At 37.0% G+C, this 16,376-nt stretch overlaps 1 protein-coding gene across 3 annotated transcripts in view; it reads left to right on the top strand.

Annotated features, from left to right (window-relative positions):
* REPS2 (RALBP1 associated Eps domain containing 2) overlaps positions 1-13,739 on the top strand; it is a 115,195-nt gene extending 101,456 nt beyond the window's left edge. Inside the window, exons 15-18 of one of the 3 annotated variants that reach the window (XR_015744538.1) lie at positions 5,396-5,473; positions 7,142-7,290; positions 8,869-8,996; positions 11,376-11,512. Coding sequence is in view for 2 of the 3 variants with exons in the window: in XM_087938263.1 (XP_087794389.1) it covers positions 5,396-5,473; positions 7,142-7,290; positions 8,891-8,996; positions 11,376-11,444 (402 nt within the window). In the remaining variant the exon portion in view is untranslated. Of the gene's footprint in view, positions 1-5,395; positions 5,474-7,141; positions 7,291-8,868; positions 8,997-11,375 lie in introns of all 3 variants that reach the window. The other 2 variants (XM_087938263.1, XM_087938265.1) reach the window with 2 other exon arrangements.
* Positions 13,740-16,376: the final 2,637 nt, after the last annotated feature.

Below are 16,376 nucleotides of genomic sequence, written 5' to 3'. Positions count from 1 at the left end.
GCAATTCTACATACTGTATGTTAAAAACAATCTAAATACTGTTACATTGAGGTAGTGATTATAGGAGTGCTTCACTCTAATTTAAAATATTTTGACAGATTCCACTAGGTGGCACTTTAAGGATATAGCAACCAGTTTTTATTTCTGTTACTTTTATTATTTAAAATAGGGATGCATAATATTTATTCAGCTGCATTTTCCAGGTTTTGACTTGAACATTCTCTGGTAGAATGTATTACATCGAAAACAGTGGTTGCAGCTTGGCCATCATTGTTTTTTATAATTTATTTTTACATGCTGTTTCTTAAAATGAATAAATTTCCGTACTTCAAGTTTGTAATTAGCATCAGAACCATCTTAGGATAGGGGTCCCCAACCGCCAGCCCATGGTCCACTACTAGCCATGGCCTATTTGGAATTGGGCTGCATGAGTGGCTGGTCAGAGTGTTTGTATGCAGCAGCTTGCATGTGCGTCAGCCTACCACTTGCACGACCCAATTCCGCCCAGACAGTTCATCAAGTTGCAAAGGTTAGGAAACGCTGTTTTAGTATACAAATAACACATATACCATGCTTATCATTATTCCCATTTATATTACCAACACTAGGTAAAGCATGGTAAGCCAAAAAAATTAAGACCAAAAAAACTCCACAATTACCTATAAATCTAGTTTATTCCACTAACATTCACTTATATTCTCTCCATATCGTTCCTTGAAAGCTATCCTGGATTTCACCATGTATTGCATTTTGTTATCAAAATTCTTCTCTTTATGAAGATCTTATTAATTTCATCCAACCACAACTTTCTTTTCTCCCAGTTTATACACACTTCATATATTTGGTATTGCTATTAAATCCTCATTCATTTTGCAGATTACCTGGATCTATGGTAGTTGGGGTTCAGGTCAGAGTACAGAATGGAAATTGGTTGCTCAGATTGCTCTTACAGTGAGGCATTGATGGAAGGACCAATGCTATCCCTGTTCTGCTAGGCCTGTTGGCATTCAGTACTATTAGCCACAGCATCCTTAATTAACTGTATATTAAGGGCTTTGTATATCCTAGATAAATTCTGACTGTATGATTCACATGAGTAGAGAAGTTCTATCAGGACATATGATACAAAAGAGCAGCTATTCTCAGTAGCTGTTTTGTTCTTTTTGAACAGCTTCATCTCCAAAACAGGTATATCCCTTTGATTCAGTGATTACTTCACAAAGGAAGCAATGCATCAGTTTTATAAATCTTAAAACTATATTTAACATGCATTTGTTTGCCCTATGTCTTCTTGACTTACCACATGTTCTTCTGAGGACCCACTTCCACTGTATTCATTTTTATATTTCTCCTAACATATCCAACTTTCACTTTCATACAACAGAAGCCTCATAATACAGCATAAATTTCCCACTTCCAGCATTTTTGTTAGGAATATAAGTCACCTAACAGGTATTTGGGTTAGAAATATATAAACCAGGATAAACATTTCAAAACTGTATGTTTAAGAAAATGCAAAACTGTAATTAGGTGTGGTTTCCAGAACCCAAAACCTGGGTTGTTTTAGTTTTAGTCTGATTCTCAGAAGAGAGTGTGAGTGTATCTGTTTCCTTCTGTTGGAAAGTATTGCCGTTCCTCCATTTTTCCTAATTAACTGGTATTTCTGGATTTGATGAAAGTTTGTTACTGAACTATTTTTGACACTGGAATTTGTTATTGGATTATCCCTGGATTGAAAAAACTGACTGATTTACCTGTGGATGACTTTGGACTGCCTATTTTGGACTTTGCTTAACGTTTCTGAAAGTAAAAACCTACATTTACTGGACAGTGTATCTGTGTGCTGTATGTGTATTATTCAAACACTACTCTCTATACGTCTCCCTGTATGCGCTCATTCTCCTAACGGGGAATTACCTCAACACTGGTTATGGGCCCAGACCATACTAGGCACAGTTAACTGAGAGTTAGTGTGAATGCACAATACTGTATACAGACAGCTGTTTACTGTTTAATTGTGGGTTACTATCCTGGTAAAGATGGCCCAAGACACTCCAACAAGTCTATCACTGATAACCCGGTTGGATGGAACAAACTATGTTTCCTGGTCTATGAAGTGCAGTCTACTTCTGCGTAGAGAAGGTTTATGGAATGTAGTTCAAGACCTACCAGCTGTAAATGCTTGGGATCCAGCTAATGAGGATGATGCCAAGAAACTTCCTGGCTTTAAACAGAAAAATGAACAAGCTCTTTGTATAATTGGACTAACACTGAGTGACCAGCAACTAGTCCATATTCGTGGAGAAGAGTCTGCTGCTAGGTGTTGGGAGAATTTGAAGAAGATTTATGTTCGTGACAGTGTAGGTGCACACATACATCTTACACGTAAACTGTTTAGAGTGCATCTTCTGAAAGGTGGAAATACGTTAGCTCATTTAAACTTCATGAAAATAACTTTTCAAGAGCTACATAAAAAAGAACTAATATTTTGGAAGAAGGCGGAGCCTCCTCACTGACAGACCATAGATCACATCTCTCTGTGGCTATGGTCTGTGCTCTTTCGTTGGAGAGCCCCAATCATTATGATTAGGGCCTGAAGCTGCCTTGGAGGGGCAGTGGAGTAAGGGGAAGCTGCAAGCCAGGGTGAGGGGAGCCGCATCTCTCCTCCTGGGCTTGGTCTTTTTCCCCCCAAAGATGACTGCAGTGGTGGTTTAAAATGGCCACCCCGAAGAGGAGGACTCAGCTGGATTAAGATTTGTGCAGGAGGGAAGAAAGAGGTGGATAACATCTGACAATTGATAAAATCTGACAATTGGGCAATGCAACTAAACAAAAGTACCCCGGGATTAAGGTAACATGGAATTTTTAAGAAAAGAAAAGTGAGCGGCGAAATTACAAAGGGACAGGAAAAAAAATAAGAAAATATTTCTGACAGCTAAGTGGGGCTTTGAACCGGGAAAGGAAGAAGCTGGAACTAAAGGTTTAACTAAATTGGACTAAAATATTTTGGCAATAAACAGGCATAAAATAAAACTGGACTTAAGATTGTCAAAAAATAATAATAATAAAGTTTACAAATTGGAGACTGGACTGTGTTGGAATATTGAGGTTCGAAAATATTGAGGTTTAAAAAAATAGGGGAAAAAGGTGAAGACTTTGTATAATGGAGAGTGCCACCTTTTGACAAAAACTTGAGCTCAAACAAGGGAAAGCATCCTGTTTCTGAATGAACTTGTGTGGATATAATATTAAAGAAATATTGAAACAAAGTAAGAAACTTAGAAAGTGAAAGCAGAACTAGAATAAAACAAAAAGCAAGGAAAGACTGACTGTGGGATTGGTGTTTTTGGTACAGACCCTGGGCTGGAACAATTGAGAACTTTAGAAAATTGAAAGAAGAAAGAAGGAAAGTAAAAGTGGTTTTTTTGTGGACTTTAACGATCATAAAATACAAGAGTGTGCAATGATGATATCTCTTCGGGAATTAAAAATGGAACTTAAAAATATGAGAGAATTACTACAGGAAAGAGGCAAATCACTTTGTTCTGTGTTCGAAAAAATGGAAATGGCGATTGAAGAACAAGAAAGAGCTTCAGAGGAGGAGGAGTCAACTCAAGAAGACATTTTAAATAGACAATTAACACAAAGAACACTACAAAGAAGTGGGGAAAGAAGGAAGGTTAAAAAGTTGAGACTTAAGAAGGCAATCAAAAGGGGGAATACCTGTGAGGTTGGGAAAGACAGAAAGACCCAGCAGAAAAGGGGAAAGGAAGATATTAAGAAAGAGAGGGATATAAATTGGAATGAGAAAAGATATGGGGAAAAGAGGGGGAGGAGAAGCAGTAAGAAACGGGTGCATGAAATAAAGAAATACAGAAATAGTAAAATGTTGAAAAGAAATTGTTTTTTCAGAGATAATGGTTGATGAATTAAAAAGGGGATTCTGCAGGGTGACAAGGGGTAATAGGAATATTTCTGCAATTAAAAATATTTAGAAAATAGGGTAATATAGATATTGATAACTCTTATTAAAAATTAAGGGGGGAAAATACGCTGCAGAATCCAAATGAAATGATGTAATTATTATTATTGTAACTTCTTAAAAATAATGGTTTATTGGGAATCAAGATGAGGGAATAAAGGTATATTTTAACCATTGAGGTGTCACACTCAAAGCAGTAAAAGGGGGGAAACCTATACTTGTTTTTTTTCCTTTAGTGTTAAAATTTGTATTAATTTAGAATTTATAAAAAGAATGTGTAATGGAAAGGGAATATGACAGACTAAAGAACCAACTAAATTAATAAGTCATATAGACTATTAAAAGCAAGGAGAGACATTGGTAACCTTTATTATTATTATTATTCAAACACATATTGTTTATCTTTATTTTTAAAATAAATATTAAAGGATTATATTTGAAATAATTGAAATGAAATGAAAAGATGTTTCGATTGAGATTAATGAAAGAGGCCAGAATTAATGTGTTTGTTTCTCTCCTAACTGAAAATTTGGAATAGAAAAGGTAATTATAGAATTAAGTATGCATATATGAATGTATAATTGCTGTCATATTTGTATGTAAAGGTGACGACCTGGAGATATGTTGTCCACTAAAAAGAGATTTTTGTTTTTATGTGAAAAACTGAATAAAATTTGTTAAAAAAAAAAAGAACTAATATTTTCAGAGCTGCATCAAATTTACATCATTCTTTCCTCATTGGATGAAAGTTTCCCTGTATGTGCTCATTCTCCTAACGGGGAATTACCTCAACAATTTTCCCACTTGTATTAAGATGCATTCTATTAAGATGTGCACATTTATCTACGTGGTCTGGTTTTTCTAAATTAAAAGATAAAAATGAAAAAATATTCAGTTTGGAAAGTTTAGAAAATGAGATGTGCTGCTGTTTTATACATAGATCGTATATATGGAATGCCTGATGGTTATATTATTCAAGTGTTCAAAATCTTTTTAATTGAAAATGAAGTTATCCTTCAACACCTTGTTCACTACATGTAAAACATTGTGCACTAAAAGTTTTATACACTAAATACTTTATTACATGGGAATTTCAGAAAACATATTTATTCATTCATTTTCTGTAGCTTCTAGACTACTCCAGCCCATTGACACTTCCTAACCTTTAAAAACTAAGCTCATCTCTGGAAGTCCTATCAAATGGTAAAAACTGTCTATCAAAAGCATCTACTGAATCCAATAATCAACTCTGGGAGATGAGTTCTACTGTTTATATGTGGAGGCATGTTAAATTTGAATGTGCCTAGAAAAATGACAGAGCTTGTATCATGGCCATCATCCCTCCCCCAATACCCAAATTAAGAATGAAAGTCTGCAATTATTGATAGTACAGAAGTTTTCACATTTTTACAGATAGAACAAGACTCTGAAATAAACTCACATTTGCCAGTGAATATGTCCCCATCACAAGAAAGCAGCCCAGCAAAAAAGGTAAGGACATATCATGTATTCTTCAGTACTAAGTTCTTGTTTTAGATCTATAAAATTAATTATATACTGCCATATATATTTATTTTTAATAATTATATTGTTCAGTATGGTGTAGATAACTTCAAGATTGTTCTTCATTATTTTTTGCTCAAATCTTGTTTTTATTTCCCATTGTTTATGCCATTTTGCCATTTTTAGTTTCTAATAAAGTTTGTTATTGTCATGGTGTTTAAAGAAAATATTAAAGCTAAGAAAATGCTCATTTAATATTTTAATCTTGGTCTCTGAATTTTTTTTCGAGAAAATATAAATCTCTTTTAAAATGGCAATCTTAATCAAAAAGCTAATCAACAGGTGTATGACTTATTTATTAGTGTTTTTTTTTAAATCCCGCCTTTATTATTCTTATAAATAACTCAAGACAGCAAACGTATATCTGAGCATCTGAAAATCTTTCAGAGTTTTTAATCCAAGGAAAGATTATCTCAGTATTAGGTCTAAAAAAAAAAGAAATATACCTATTTTAAAATAAAGATTCTATAAAAAATATCCTATTGTCATTGAAATTATTTCTGGTGGAAAAAATCAGACTTTCCCTTCATTAATTAATTTTTAAAATAAGATTTTTTTCCAAGGATTTCATAATAACAAATTAATGAAGTTATATAGTCAGGAATTTTGAGCTGAGATGTATTTTTAAGTTCAATTGATTAATGCTGTGACAATATTTTTAGAACAACTCATGTTGCATTTGTAAAGATGAATTATTTGGGCAGATGAACTCCCTGTCCTATATATAGGAATGAGTCCAGTGCAAGAAAACTGCAGCATCCCTGGCAGAATGTTCAAGTAAGATACCTGGATTGGACTCAACAGGTTGGCAGCAATTTCAGACGGCCAAATAAACATGCATGCCCTGAACATGGAAGATTCTACAGGATGGCACAATATTATTTTAGCAGTAGTTATGTTAACATTAACAATGTATAGATTGCACACTTTACAGATGTTTTCAATTAAATTAATTTTCAGGCTAAAATAATTCATTCTACAATGCTGTTTTTTTCTAGAGTTATGGTATTGTATTGTGTGGTATTATATTTGTATTGAAATACTGTACATTCCCTAACCCATATTCCATAGTATCTTTTGCTTCGTATTTCAAGTAACATTCTTTTAAGTGTTCACTTTTAGTCCAATTTTTCATTTAATAGTTGAAATATTGCTTCAGTCCAAAACAAAGAGTTGCAGAAATATTTCTGTATTGTGCCAATGTCAAAGCTTACTGCTGAAGTTAACGACGATTTGGGCCTGAGAACACATCAATAAAGCATATGATGTATTGACTGGTAATAAGGTACACAATTTGGAAACTGAGAAGCACTATGAAAAAAATTACTGAGCCACTAACCAAGAAAGTTTGGGAAATTTTGGTTTGGAGTTTAATAGTCATTTTCAGGCTTATAAAAAGATATGATATATTCCATTATTCACAATCAACAAATGATACAGTATACAAAACTGGAAAATTTTAGCTTTTATAATGTTTGCAGATCCCTTGTTTATTGTTTTATCTCTTCTTTGTTCCTTTTCTTCACAAGTTTCCATATTTTCTTTGAAATGTCTAATAAAAATATTTTAAAATATGATTTTTATTTTACTTTATAGGACCTTGTACTTACTCAGCTACCATCAAAGCCAATTCACAGGAAATTCCGACCTGAAAGCCACATGCTGGAGAACCAGGAACTTTCTCCAGTGAAAAGTGCAACCGCTTCTTCCTTACCTACCGTCAAACCTCACCATGCATTTCCAAAGTAAAAGGGCTGACTTATGCTACATGAGAAAATGGGAGAGGTGTGGGTTTTTTGACAACATAGAGGGGCTTAGATTTCTTTCAGAGGTAATATGGGATAAAATGCAAGTGAACTACTTTGAAAATATCTCTTAGGGACACAAAGAACAGATAGAGATACAGTTTGTGCAATTCATTTCTTATTAGTTTGGGGAATGCTAATCCATTGTCAAAAATGTCTGTACTGCTAAAATATTACCCTCTGGACTATGTAGAGGACTCTCTAGAGAACAGTTAATCCATGTTTCAGTTGTGGGTGGAGAGTTTTGCAAGAGCCTGGATAGAAAATTGTATGTCCCTTCCAGGACTCTAATTAGGTTAACGGAGGACAACTTCTGTGCACAGAAACATTTTCTAGTATTTGAATATGTTCAATCAGTCCTTGCTTTTCCCCAAATGTTCTAAGATGCAAGGAGCTACTATAAATCATACCCTTTTAAGGCATATGTAATGGATGGGAAGGGTGAATAATGTGGAAGTTTGAAGTCTCCTTAGAACTGTTGTGATTTGCAAGCAGTATTGTTTGAGCCTCATTTATAAGGAGGTGTTTCCTAGTGGTATAATATATTAGAGGAAAATGAATTAAAATAAACATATTTGTTTTCCATAGTTAGATCTGAGAGATGTGGAAGAAGTCAGTTGAAGAGACTAAATTTTTCAGGAAAAGGCACTGGAGATTCAAGAGCTCAAACTGTCAACTGCTTTAGAAAGATAGAACAAGTCAAGGACTTATTTTCACATAAGCTTTGTGTGTTTGCAAAATAAAGTATCTGCTTTAGCTCATGTGGTCAACACCTCATTGAGAACTATAAAATACCTCTTAGAAATAATTTTGGCTTTGTTGTCATCATTCATTAGTTTTCTTTATAAATAAAATTGTAAATATCTTTCTTTTTAAAAATGGAATAGAAAGGTATAACAAATCCAGAGGATAATCTTCCAAAAATAAATCTGTTTTAGTTTGTGGCATCATAATTTAGGACTGATTTATATGTTATTAAGCAAATATAGTAGCAAATATAGTAGTGCATGTAATAGATAGTTGTCCTACTTCTTTGTAATACATAAACTACTTGATTTGGAAGGAAACTAACAAAATATTATTTAATAAAGGAAAATAACAAATGTATCTGGATGCAAATATTCCTAATAAAGTTTTGAAGAAACTGGGAAATATGAGTTATATTCCTCCTTTGGCATGAAAACTTGCTAGGTGACTTGGGGCCAAGTTCTGACTTGGGACTCTTTCTTAGTCCATTCCCGGTTACAGGATGTTGTTGGGGGAAATAGAAGGTGATAGCATTATACCTTGAATGATACAAGATAAAACTGGGATATAAATCAAATAATAAACACAGAGGAGAATTCTATAGGGAAATTAGATATCAGGTTGGAAATCATAGCAATAGTTTACTTATACTGTAATGACAGGGGTTACATATTTTAAAGGTGCATTCCCCAATGTTTTCCTTTTGTTTTAATTTAAGCCCACCATGTCCTCTTTGTCTATCATCTAAATTGTCCTATTAATTAAAAATAGGGGTTGTCTTTATCTCTGGCAGACCGTCTTCAAAGCAGAAGAAAGCTATTCAGACTGCTATTCGTAAAAACAAAGAAGCTAATGCAGTGCTAGTTCGGTTGAACAGTGAACTCCAGCAACAACTGAAGGTAAGGAATGCTCATACATCTCTTTTTGCACTTGTACATGAAGAAAATGTAAGCATTAGTATAAAATAGAAATGTTCTTCTTGAAACAGAAGAATGGGTAGCTGAGAACTGGAGTGAAAAGGAACCTTCCATGAATTAAATAAATGTAAATATATTTATGGAAGTGATAAATATGAGTTCCCTATGTCCTCATACCATTTTCTACACTGACAGAAGCTCTCCCTTCATGTCCCTGAATGAATAAATGTTTATATATTAATCATATTAGCACTTAAAAAAAAATAAAACTTTGTGGTCATGGGATGAGGAAATGTCCTTTTTGCAGAGACAATCCCATTATTCAAAATGTATTTGAAGTGGAAAGTAAAACACGTTTTTCTAGTTAACTAATCTTTTTGATGCAAAATATACTTTGCTATAATAATTTGGGTTTTGATATTTAATATATCCAGAATATATATAACATATATATATATGTTATGACTCCCCTTCAAAATTCAAACGAACAAAACAGAAAGCAGCCGTTTCACAATTAAATCAAACGGAAAGAAGTCTTACAAGATAACGGCTGGCAGAAACCACAGCATAAATCTTTACTCTGTCCAGCAAACCAGTCCTGGCAATAAATCTCCAGTCTCAGAGCTTCTTGCTGTAACGTCCTCACTCAAATAGTCATTTTGTTCCTGGCAAAATGTACCAGCCCAGCTGTGTCCTTTTATACTCATTGAGGCAACGTGCTAATTTACTGACTCCTCTCCTCATTCGCTCCAGCTGATTTTGCCTTCTCAACCGTCTTCTATTTTTTACATTTAACCACAAATTTTCCAAGTTCTCATCTCCACTAGGAGACTCTCTCAAAACTTCCCTGTCAGCCATTCCCGGCTGTTGATCAGATAAGGAACCAGAGGAGGTCAAAGGTCCTGACAATTCTAATACATCAGGTCTGTCGTCCTTTGTCACGTCCATCTCCTCATCCTGGTTATCAGTCCAATCACTAAGCCAGGCCGGTTCATATTTTTCTGCCATGACCTCCTTACTTGAACTCATATCAATCACAGGAGCTGAATCCAAGCCCGGAGCCACAACATACATACATACATACATATATATATATGTATGTATGTATGTTGTGGCTATATATATATATATATATATAGCACATAAGATACTCATCAGAATTCTTTTTCTTAACTGCAAATAAGTCCATTTCCTACAAATAAGACAGCAGAATAACTCCTAAATTATAAATAAAATTGAGACAACTGTTTTCTGAAATATAATTTACTGCCCACATCTATGGAAAAAATATGTAACATTAATGTTAATCTTCTTTCCAGTGATACTTCTTATCAAGTGATTGACATGGGTTATTGACTGCATTTCTTTCATATTTTTGACCAGTTGAGTTAATTCAAGGATGGTCCCTAAAACTCTTTATCAATGAATGCATTCAACTGATCAGTATCACAGTAGAGTTCAAGAGTGCCAGATAGATAGATCAATCGAGGACCTGTATACTGCATGAGTCAAAAAGAGGGCTGTGAAAATATTTACAGATCCCTCACATCCCGGACGTAAACTGTTTCAACTCCTTCCCTCAAAACGACGCTATAGAGCACTGCACACCAGAACAACTAGACACAAGAACAGTTTTTTCCCCAAAGCCATCACTCTGCTAAACAAATAATTCCCTCAACACTGTTCAACTGTTTACAAAGTGCACACTACTATTACTGTTAATCTTCTCATAACTCCTTATCACCCATCCCCTCCCACTTGTGATTGTAGGACTGTAACTTTGTTGCTTGTATCTGTACGATTTATATTGACTGTTTCCTAGTATGATTTGATTGTTGATTGTACCCTATGACTATCATTAAGTGTTGTATGTTATGATTCTTGATTCTTAAGGAATGTATTTTTTCTTTATGTATACTGAGAGTAATTACACCAAGACAAATTCCTTGTGTGTCCAATCACACTTGGCCAATAAAGTATTCTATTCTATTCTATTCTATTCTATTCTATTCTATTCTATTCTATTCTATTCTATCAAAAGTCTATGGTTTAGTTTTCAGAAACTTAAAACATATTTTGGAAAAAAATGTTTGTATCTTAGGTATTGAAACTTCTTGTGGAATCACAACGTAAACTAAACTAAAAAAAAATCAGGATAATGGTGGAGCATTCAAATTACTGACAACATTTGAGTGTCAGTTTATTTTGTTATTGCTATAGTTTATTAAAAGGACACATAGTAAAACTCAGAAACTGCAAAAGTAGAGTTCATAAGTCTGCATTTTAAAACAATTGTTTTTTATATATACATATTTCTGCCAAATTGCTCTCTAATTATTTCATATCATTTGTGCTATCTAGGAAGTTCACAAGGAACGAATTGCACTGGAAATTCAACTGGAGCAACACCGCCCTGTAACTGTCTTATGACATTATTTTTACACAGTTTGTTCTATGAATCATGGCACTTTGTATAATACGTTGGCATATGTTTTTTCTAATAAGGCAGCTTCATCTGGAAAAAATAGTTGCCAGGTATCTTTACATTTCTTGTACCACTTACCTTATTGGCAAGAAGATGCACACCATCCAAATGGCAACCATAGTACCTAGACTATTTCCCCACTAATCTAGCCAAACCTTTATTTCCAAAGGACATGGAGAAGGACATTTATATTGTGCATCTGTGTATCGAACAAATTAGTTTATATTTTGCTTAATGTTGATTCATATTTTATTATTTTCATACGCTTTCTATAAGCATTTATAGCACATTGTATTTATCGTGTATATCTTCCTAGTCTCCCCTCCCTTGTTTTTATGATTACTAATCACCTTTGGTAGAAAGCACAACTCTTGTATTGATAAAATATATCCGCACTCTTCTCTCTACAACTTACCGATGCATATCAATTCCTTGCCTATTTCTGAAAGCTGACATGCTGTCACTGTTCCCATATATCTGCTGCAGTTTGAAAGAAGCAATGTACAGTGGCCTGCAGCCATAGTTTAATACACTGTGCACAATTATTAGGCAAGTTGTATTTTGGAGGATTTATTTTATTATTGAACAACTAAGCTCTCAAGTCAATCCAAAAATGTTAATAAATCTCAAACCTAAATATTTAAGAAAGTAAAAGTGAGGTTTTGGCTTTCTTAGGAGAATATCTATGTTTGCACAATTATTGGGCAACTATTAGTGTGCAGAATTATTATGCAACTACTGTATTTTTTGGACTATAAGATGCTCTGAACTATAAGATGCACCTAGTTTTGAGGGAGGAAAACGGGAAAAAAAATCTGCCTCTGCCTCCCAGCAATTTGGCTCCTTGCAGAAATAGCAAACAGCCTGGTCAGCTTCAGCACAGCCAGATTTAGCATGAACAGCTGGTTGTCAGTTGGATTGGCCTCCTGGAATACTAACAATCAGCTGTTCCAGTCTGCAGGTATCACCACCGCCTATCACCACCTCCATGCACCCCATTTATGGCCTCTGTGCACCCCATTTATGGCCTCCATGTGCCGTTTTTGGCTTCTGTGCATCCCGTGGGGCATGTGGAGGACAAAAAAAGGGCATGAGGAGCCAAAAGGGGTGTGTGGAGGCAGCTATAGTCAATGGCGATCCCTACAGACTGGAACAGCTTATTGTTGGTATTCTGGGAGGCAGATCCAACCAACAATCAGCTGTTTGTGCTAAATCAGACTATGCTGAAGCTGATCAGGCCATTTGCTGCTTGCTGCAAGGAGGCAAATTGCTGGGAGGCAGAGGCTGAAGACTGAGGGCGGGGGCTGGGGCTTCAGCAACATTCGCTGTATAAGACCCATAGACATTTCCAGCCACTTCTGGTGGGGGGTGCGTCTTATACTCTGAAAAATATGGTAAATGAAAAATGAAAATTTCCCTATCATTTGTTTGCATGTGTTAAAAATAGTAAGAATAAGTACCAGTAACCAAATTCAGAGATAGAAGTAACGAAATTAACAAAAATAAATAGATTAGGTCCTACAGATCTACAAAGTAGCAGCAAAAGTATTTGGACAAATAAGATCCTAAAAACCAATTGTAAATCCAGCTGCCCACATGGGAGTCATCTTGGAGGCCCTGTGATTCAAATAAATGGAGAAACAAATCTAAAAGGACAGAATATAAGCCGATCTGCAGCCTGTTGAGCTCCGCTTGAGTTGGAGCTCCTCACAGGAGTCAGCGGATCGATGGCTCAGCACTGGGTTGTACTGAGGCGGTTGATGGTAGTTAGCCATGCTCCCCTCATCCAGATGGAAAGAATGGACTCACGGCGCCACAGCAGCATCCAGCACACACAATGAACATCAGCGACACATCAACAGCCCATGATGCGACGCCCAGACGATGGGGGGCAGTGCCGATAGCTCGTGATAGTCGCCTGTCTATAACCAAAGCTGAATCGATTCATTGACTGGTGGAGAGTGCCACACACACACGTACCTTGGGTGCAAGCTGGTGACGGGCGGATAGCATACACCGTGGTGTCAGACAGCAAAACAACAATCCGAGTAAGAGAAGGGATGTTGGGTGGATGTTGGGGCAAGACTGCCAGATGTAGGGGAATGTGTCAATAATGACTGGGTGGGATGGATAAATGGAGTGCTGGTGGGAGGAACTCCCAGTGGTAACTTTCTTTTGCATGCTCACTGCTTCCTGCTGTCTCTAAGGCTGTGAACGAATAAACGGCTGGTGTTTCTCAATGTGTTTGCTGTTACTGCCTCATCTGCTTAGCTAGCCCAGAGACTGGCTGAAAAAGCCGTCTAGTGAGGTATCGGCGAACCAGATAGTTCCTCAACACCAGCCATCAGTGTGACAAATCCCCATCAGAGGCCAAAAGAAGGAAGCTGGGGCTAGCTGGTAACATCAGAAAGGCCCCTGAAGCCAAACAAATGGCAAGACAATTTCATATCTGAGGCTAACAGGGAGGGAAGCCGAGGTGATCTGAGGAGTCTCCCAAGCAAAAAGTAAGCAATAAAATGAACAGCAATAAATAGCTGGGCAGCCAGGGAGAGCCAGGGAGTGAGTTGACTACCGCTATGAAGGGAGGCCAACTTCCCGAGAGCTGATGAGGCGAGCTAAGTGGAAGGCGATTCTCCCACTGGCTGCTGTGAAGAACCCAGCCATATAATTTTTTAAAAAAAAATAACACACCAACGCCTCAGACAATCATGACTGGCAAACACCACTGCCAAGCCCCCATCCAAAGAGAAGGGGACTGCTATTGATGAGTTTTATGACTCTTGCATGTGCTTTGTCTGTGATGAAGCATTTGAGGAGGATGACAGTACCATCAAATGCTCCCTAAGTCACTCAAAGGCCCACTACAAGCGTTTGGGATTAATGAAAGGTGTAGCCCAGTTTCTTCAATTAACATCACTAAAAACCTCCCAGTTTGTATTTCCACTATTCTGCCCATCCTGCAAGACCAGACTTGACAAATTTATTGTTTTCCTTGAACGGGTGGACACTTTAGAAGTGCGTCTAGCATCCCTTGAAGAAAAGGGTAAAATGTGGAAAAGTGAAATACCAATATCCCGGAATCATGACACAGCACGACAATCCAAGCCACAGGAAATCACTAATCCTGCTAGATTTCCATCCTTGTCAAAGACTTTGAACACGAACAGAAACGTCCCAATGCTATCTTATTTGGACTGGATGACACCAAGTCCAACGACATCACAAAGGTTCGCAACATTCTCAACAACTTCCAGGCATCAACCATCGCTCCTAATGAAATCGATGTTTACTGCGACGGCCCCGAGTTCAAGAATAGTGACGGCTCAGTGGCCACAACGCTTCTGCAGAGTCGTTTGCAATAGTGAAACTAACACAAATTCATTTCCACAATACACTAACTCGCCAAAAACTGCACAAACCATAGGAAACTTCGTTCACAGCCCAACCTGTCCATACTGCAACGTGCTCCAAGCGGAGCTTGCCAGGACCAAGGAGAGACTGTGACCTGTACATAGACTACTGTGCTGACTATCAAACGCAACATCAGTGGCCCATGCCTCAACAACTGCCCCCTCAACAACCAAAAGTAGGCATGCATGCCTCCAAGTTCCTTCAGGTCCACCCCTGCAGGCCTAAAATGCAAGCTACTTAATACAAAAAGGCTCACAAACAAAATGCCCAAATTCCTCCTGCTTCTAAATGCAGCCCTATTTGACCTTATAGTTGTCTGCGAGACATGATTGAATGTATCATTTCCAGACTCCATTATTACAGTAAGTGACTGGCATTTTCTGACTGCGTTAATTGTAGAGAGGGTGGTGTTGCTATCTTCTCTAAAAAGTCTCTAGGTCTGAAGAAGATAATCATTACACAGGAGTTTGCTCTTCCTGAGACCATTGTCTGCGAACTGTCCCTAAATACCGCAGTTCATTTCTTGCTACATTAAAGAGCCCCTGATTATGACCTTGGTCATACAAACAAGCTAACTGCACTACTAATATGGGCAGCTTCCTGCCCGCACTCCTTTATCTTTCTTGGTGACCTCAATTTGCCCATTATTAATTGGACCCTAAACGAATGTACAACTGAACCTATGCATGCAACTCTGTACAATGCTGTTACGACTCTCGGGCTGGAGCAGTTGGTCATGAACAATACTAGGCTCAACAATTGCTTAGATCTTATCTTCTGTAATTGCTTAAACTCAATTTATGGTTTACAAGTTAAAGAACCCTTTTCCAACAGTGATCACAGCATGATTGATTTTTGTCTCAATTTGTGACCTTGCAATCATTAAAAGCAGCTGTGTCCTCTTCACTGATGACGTAAAATTATTTAACACCACCAACAATGCCGCTGCCCTACAAAGTGACCTTGACTGTGTCAGATTGGTCACGCATTTGGCAACTCCAAATCTCAACTAATAAATGCTCTGTCCTGCACATTGGCAAAAAAAATCAGAACACCAAATACAAGTTGGGCGTAAACAATCTTGTAGATGACCCTCACTTTGTCAAGGACCTAGGAGGGGTTGGAAACTTGCAGCTCCAGATCCGCATTGGACCCTCTACTCCAGCTTACTGTTCCATCACTGGCTGGTCCTGCCCCTTGCCCTCCCCCACCTGGCCTGAGAAGTAAGGGCAACGGTGAGGGATGGAGAAGCGTACAGTAACTAACAGTGACCATATTACCTCATTAGAACTTTAGTATTCAAGGCAAGGCCGCAATGCATCAGTTCCTTAAATTGAGAAGGACAACAGGATAAGGTCTTTGCTCACAAAAGGCATCTATCTGGCTACTGTTAAAATGCATGTGGGATTACATGGTCTGGAACTGAAACAGACAGGTTCATTTTATAGCCCATATTATTCATTTTT

This window comes from Pseudonaja textilis, chromosome 8 (genome assembly GCF_049901715.1).
Source record: "Pseudonaja textilis isolate UNSWEBS1 chromosome 8, rPseTex1.2, whole genome shotgun sequence".
NCBI lineage: Eukaryota > Metazoa > Chordata > Lepidosauria > Squamata > Elapidae > Pseudonaja > Pseudonaja textilis.
Note: the sequence above shows the minus strand (reverse complement) of the source record. Positions and strands in the feature narration are given on the sequence as shown.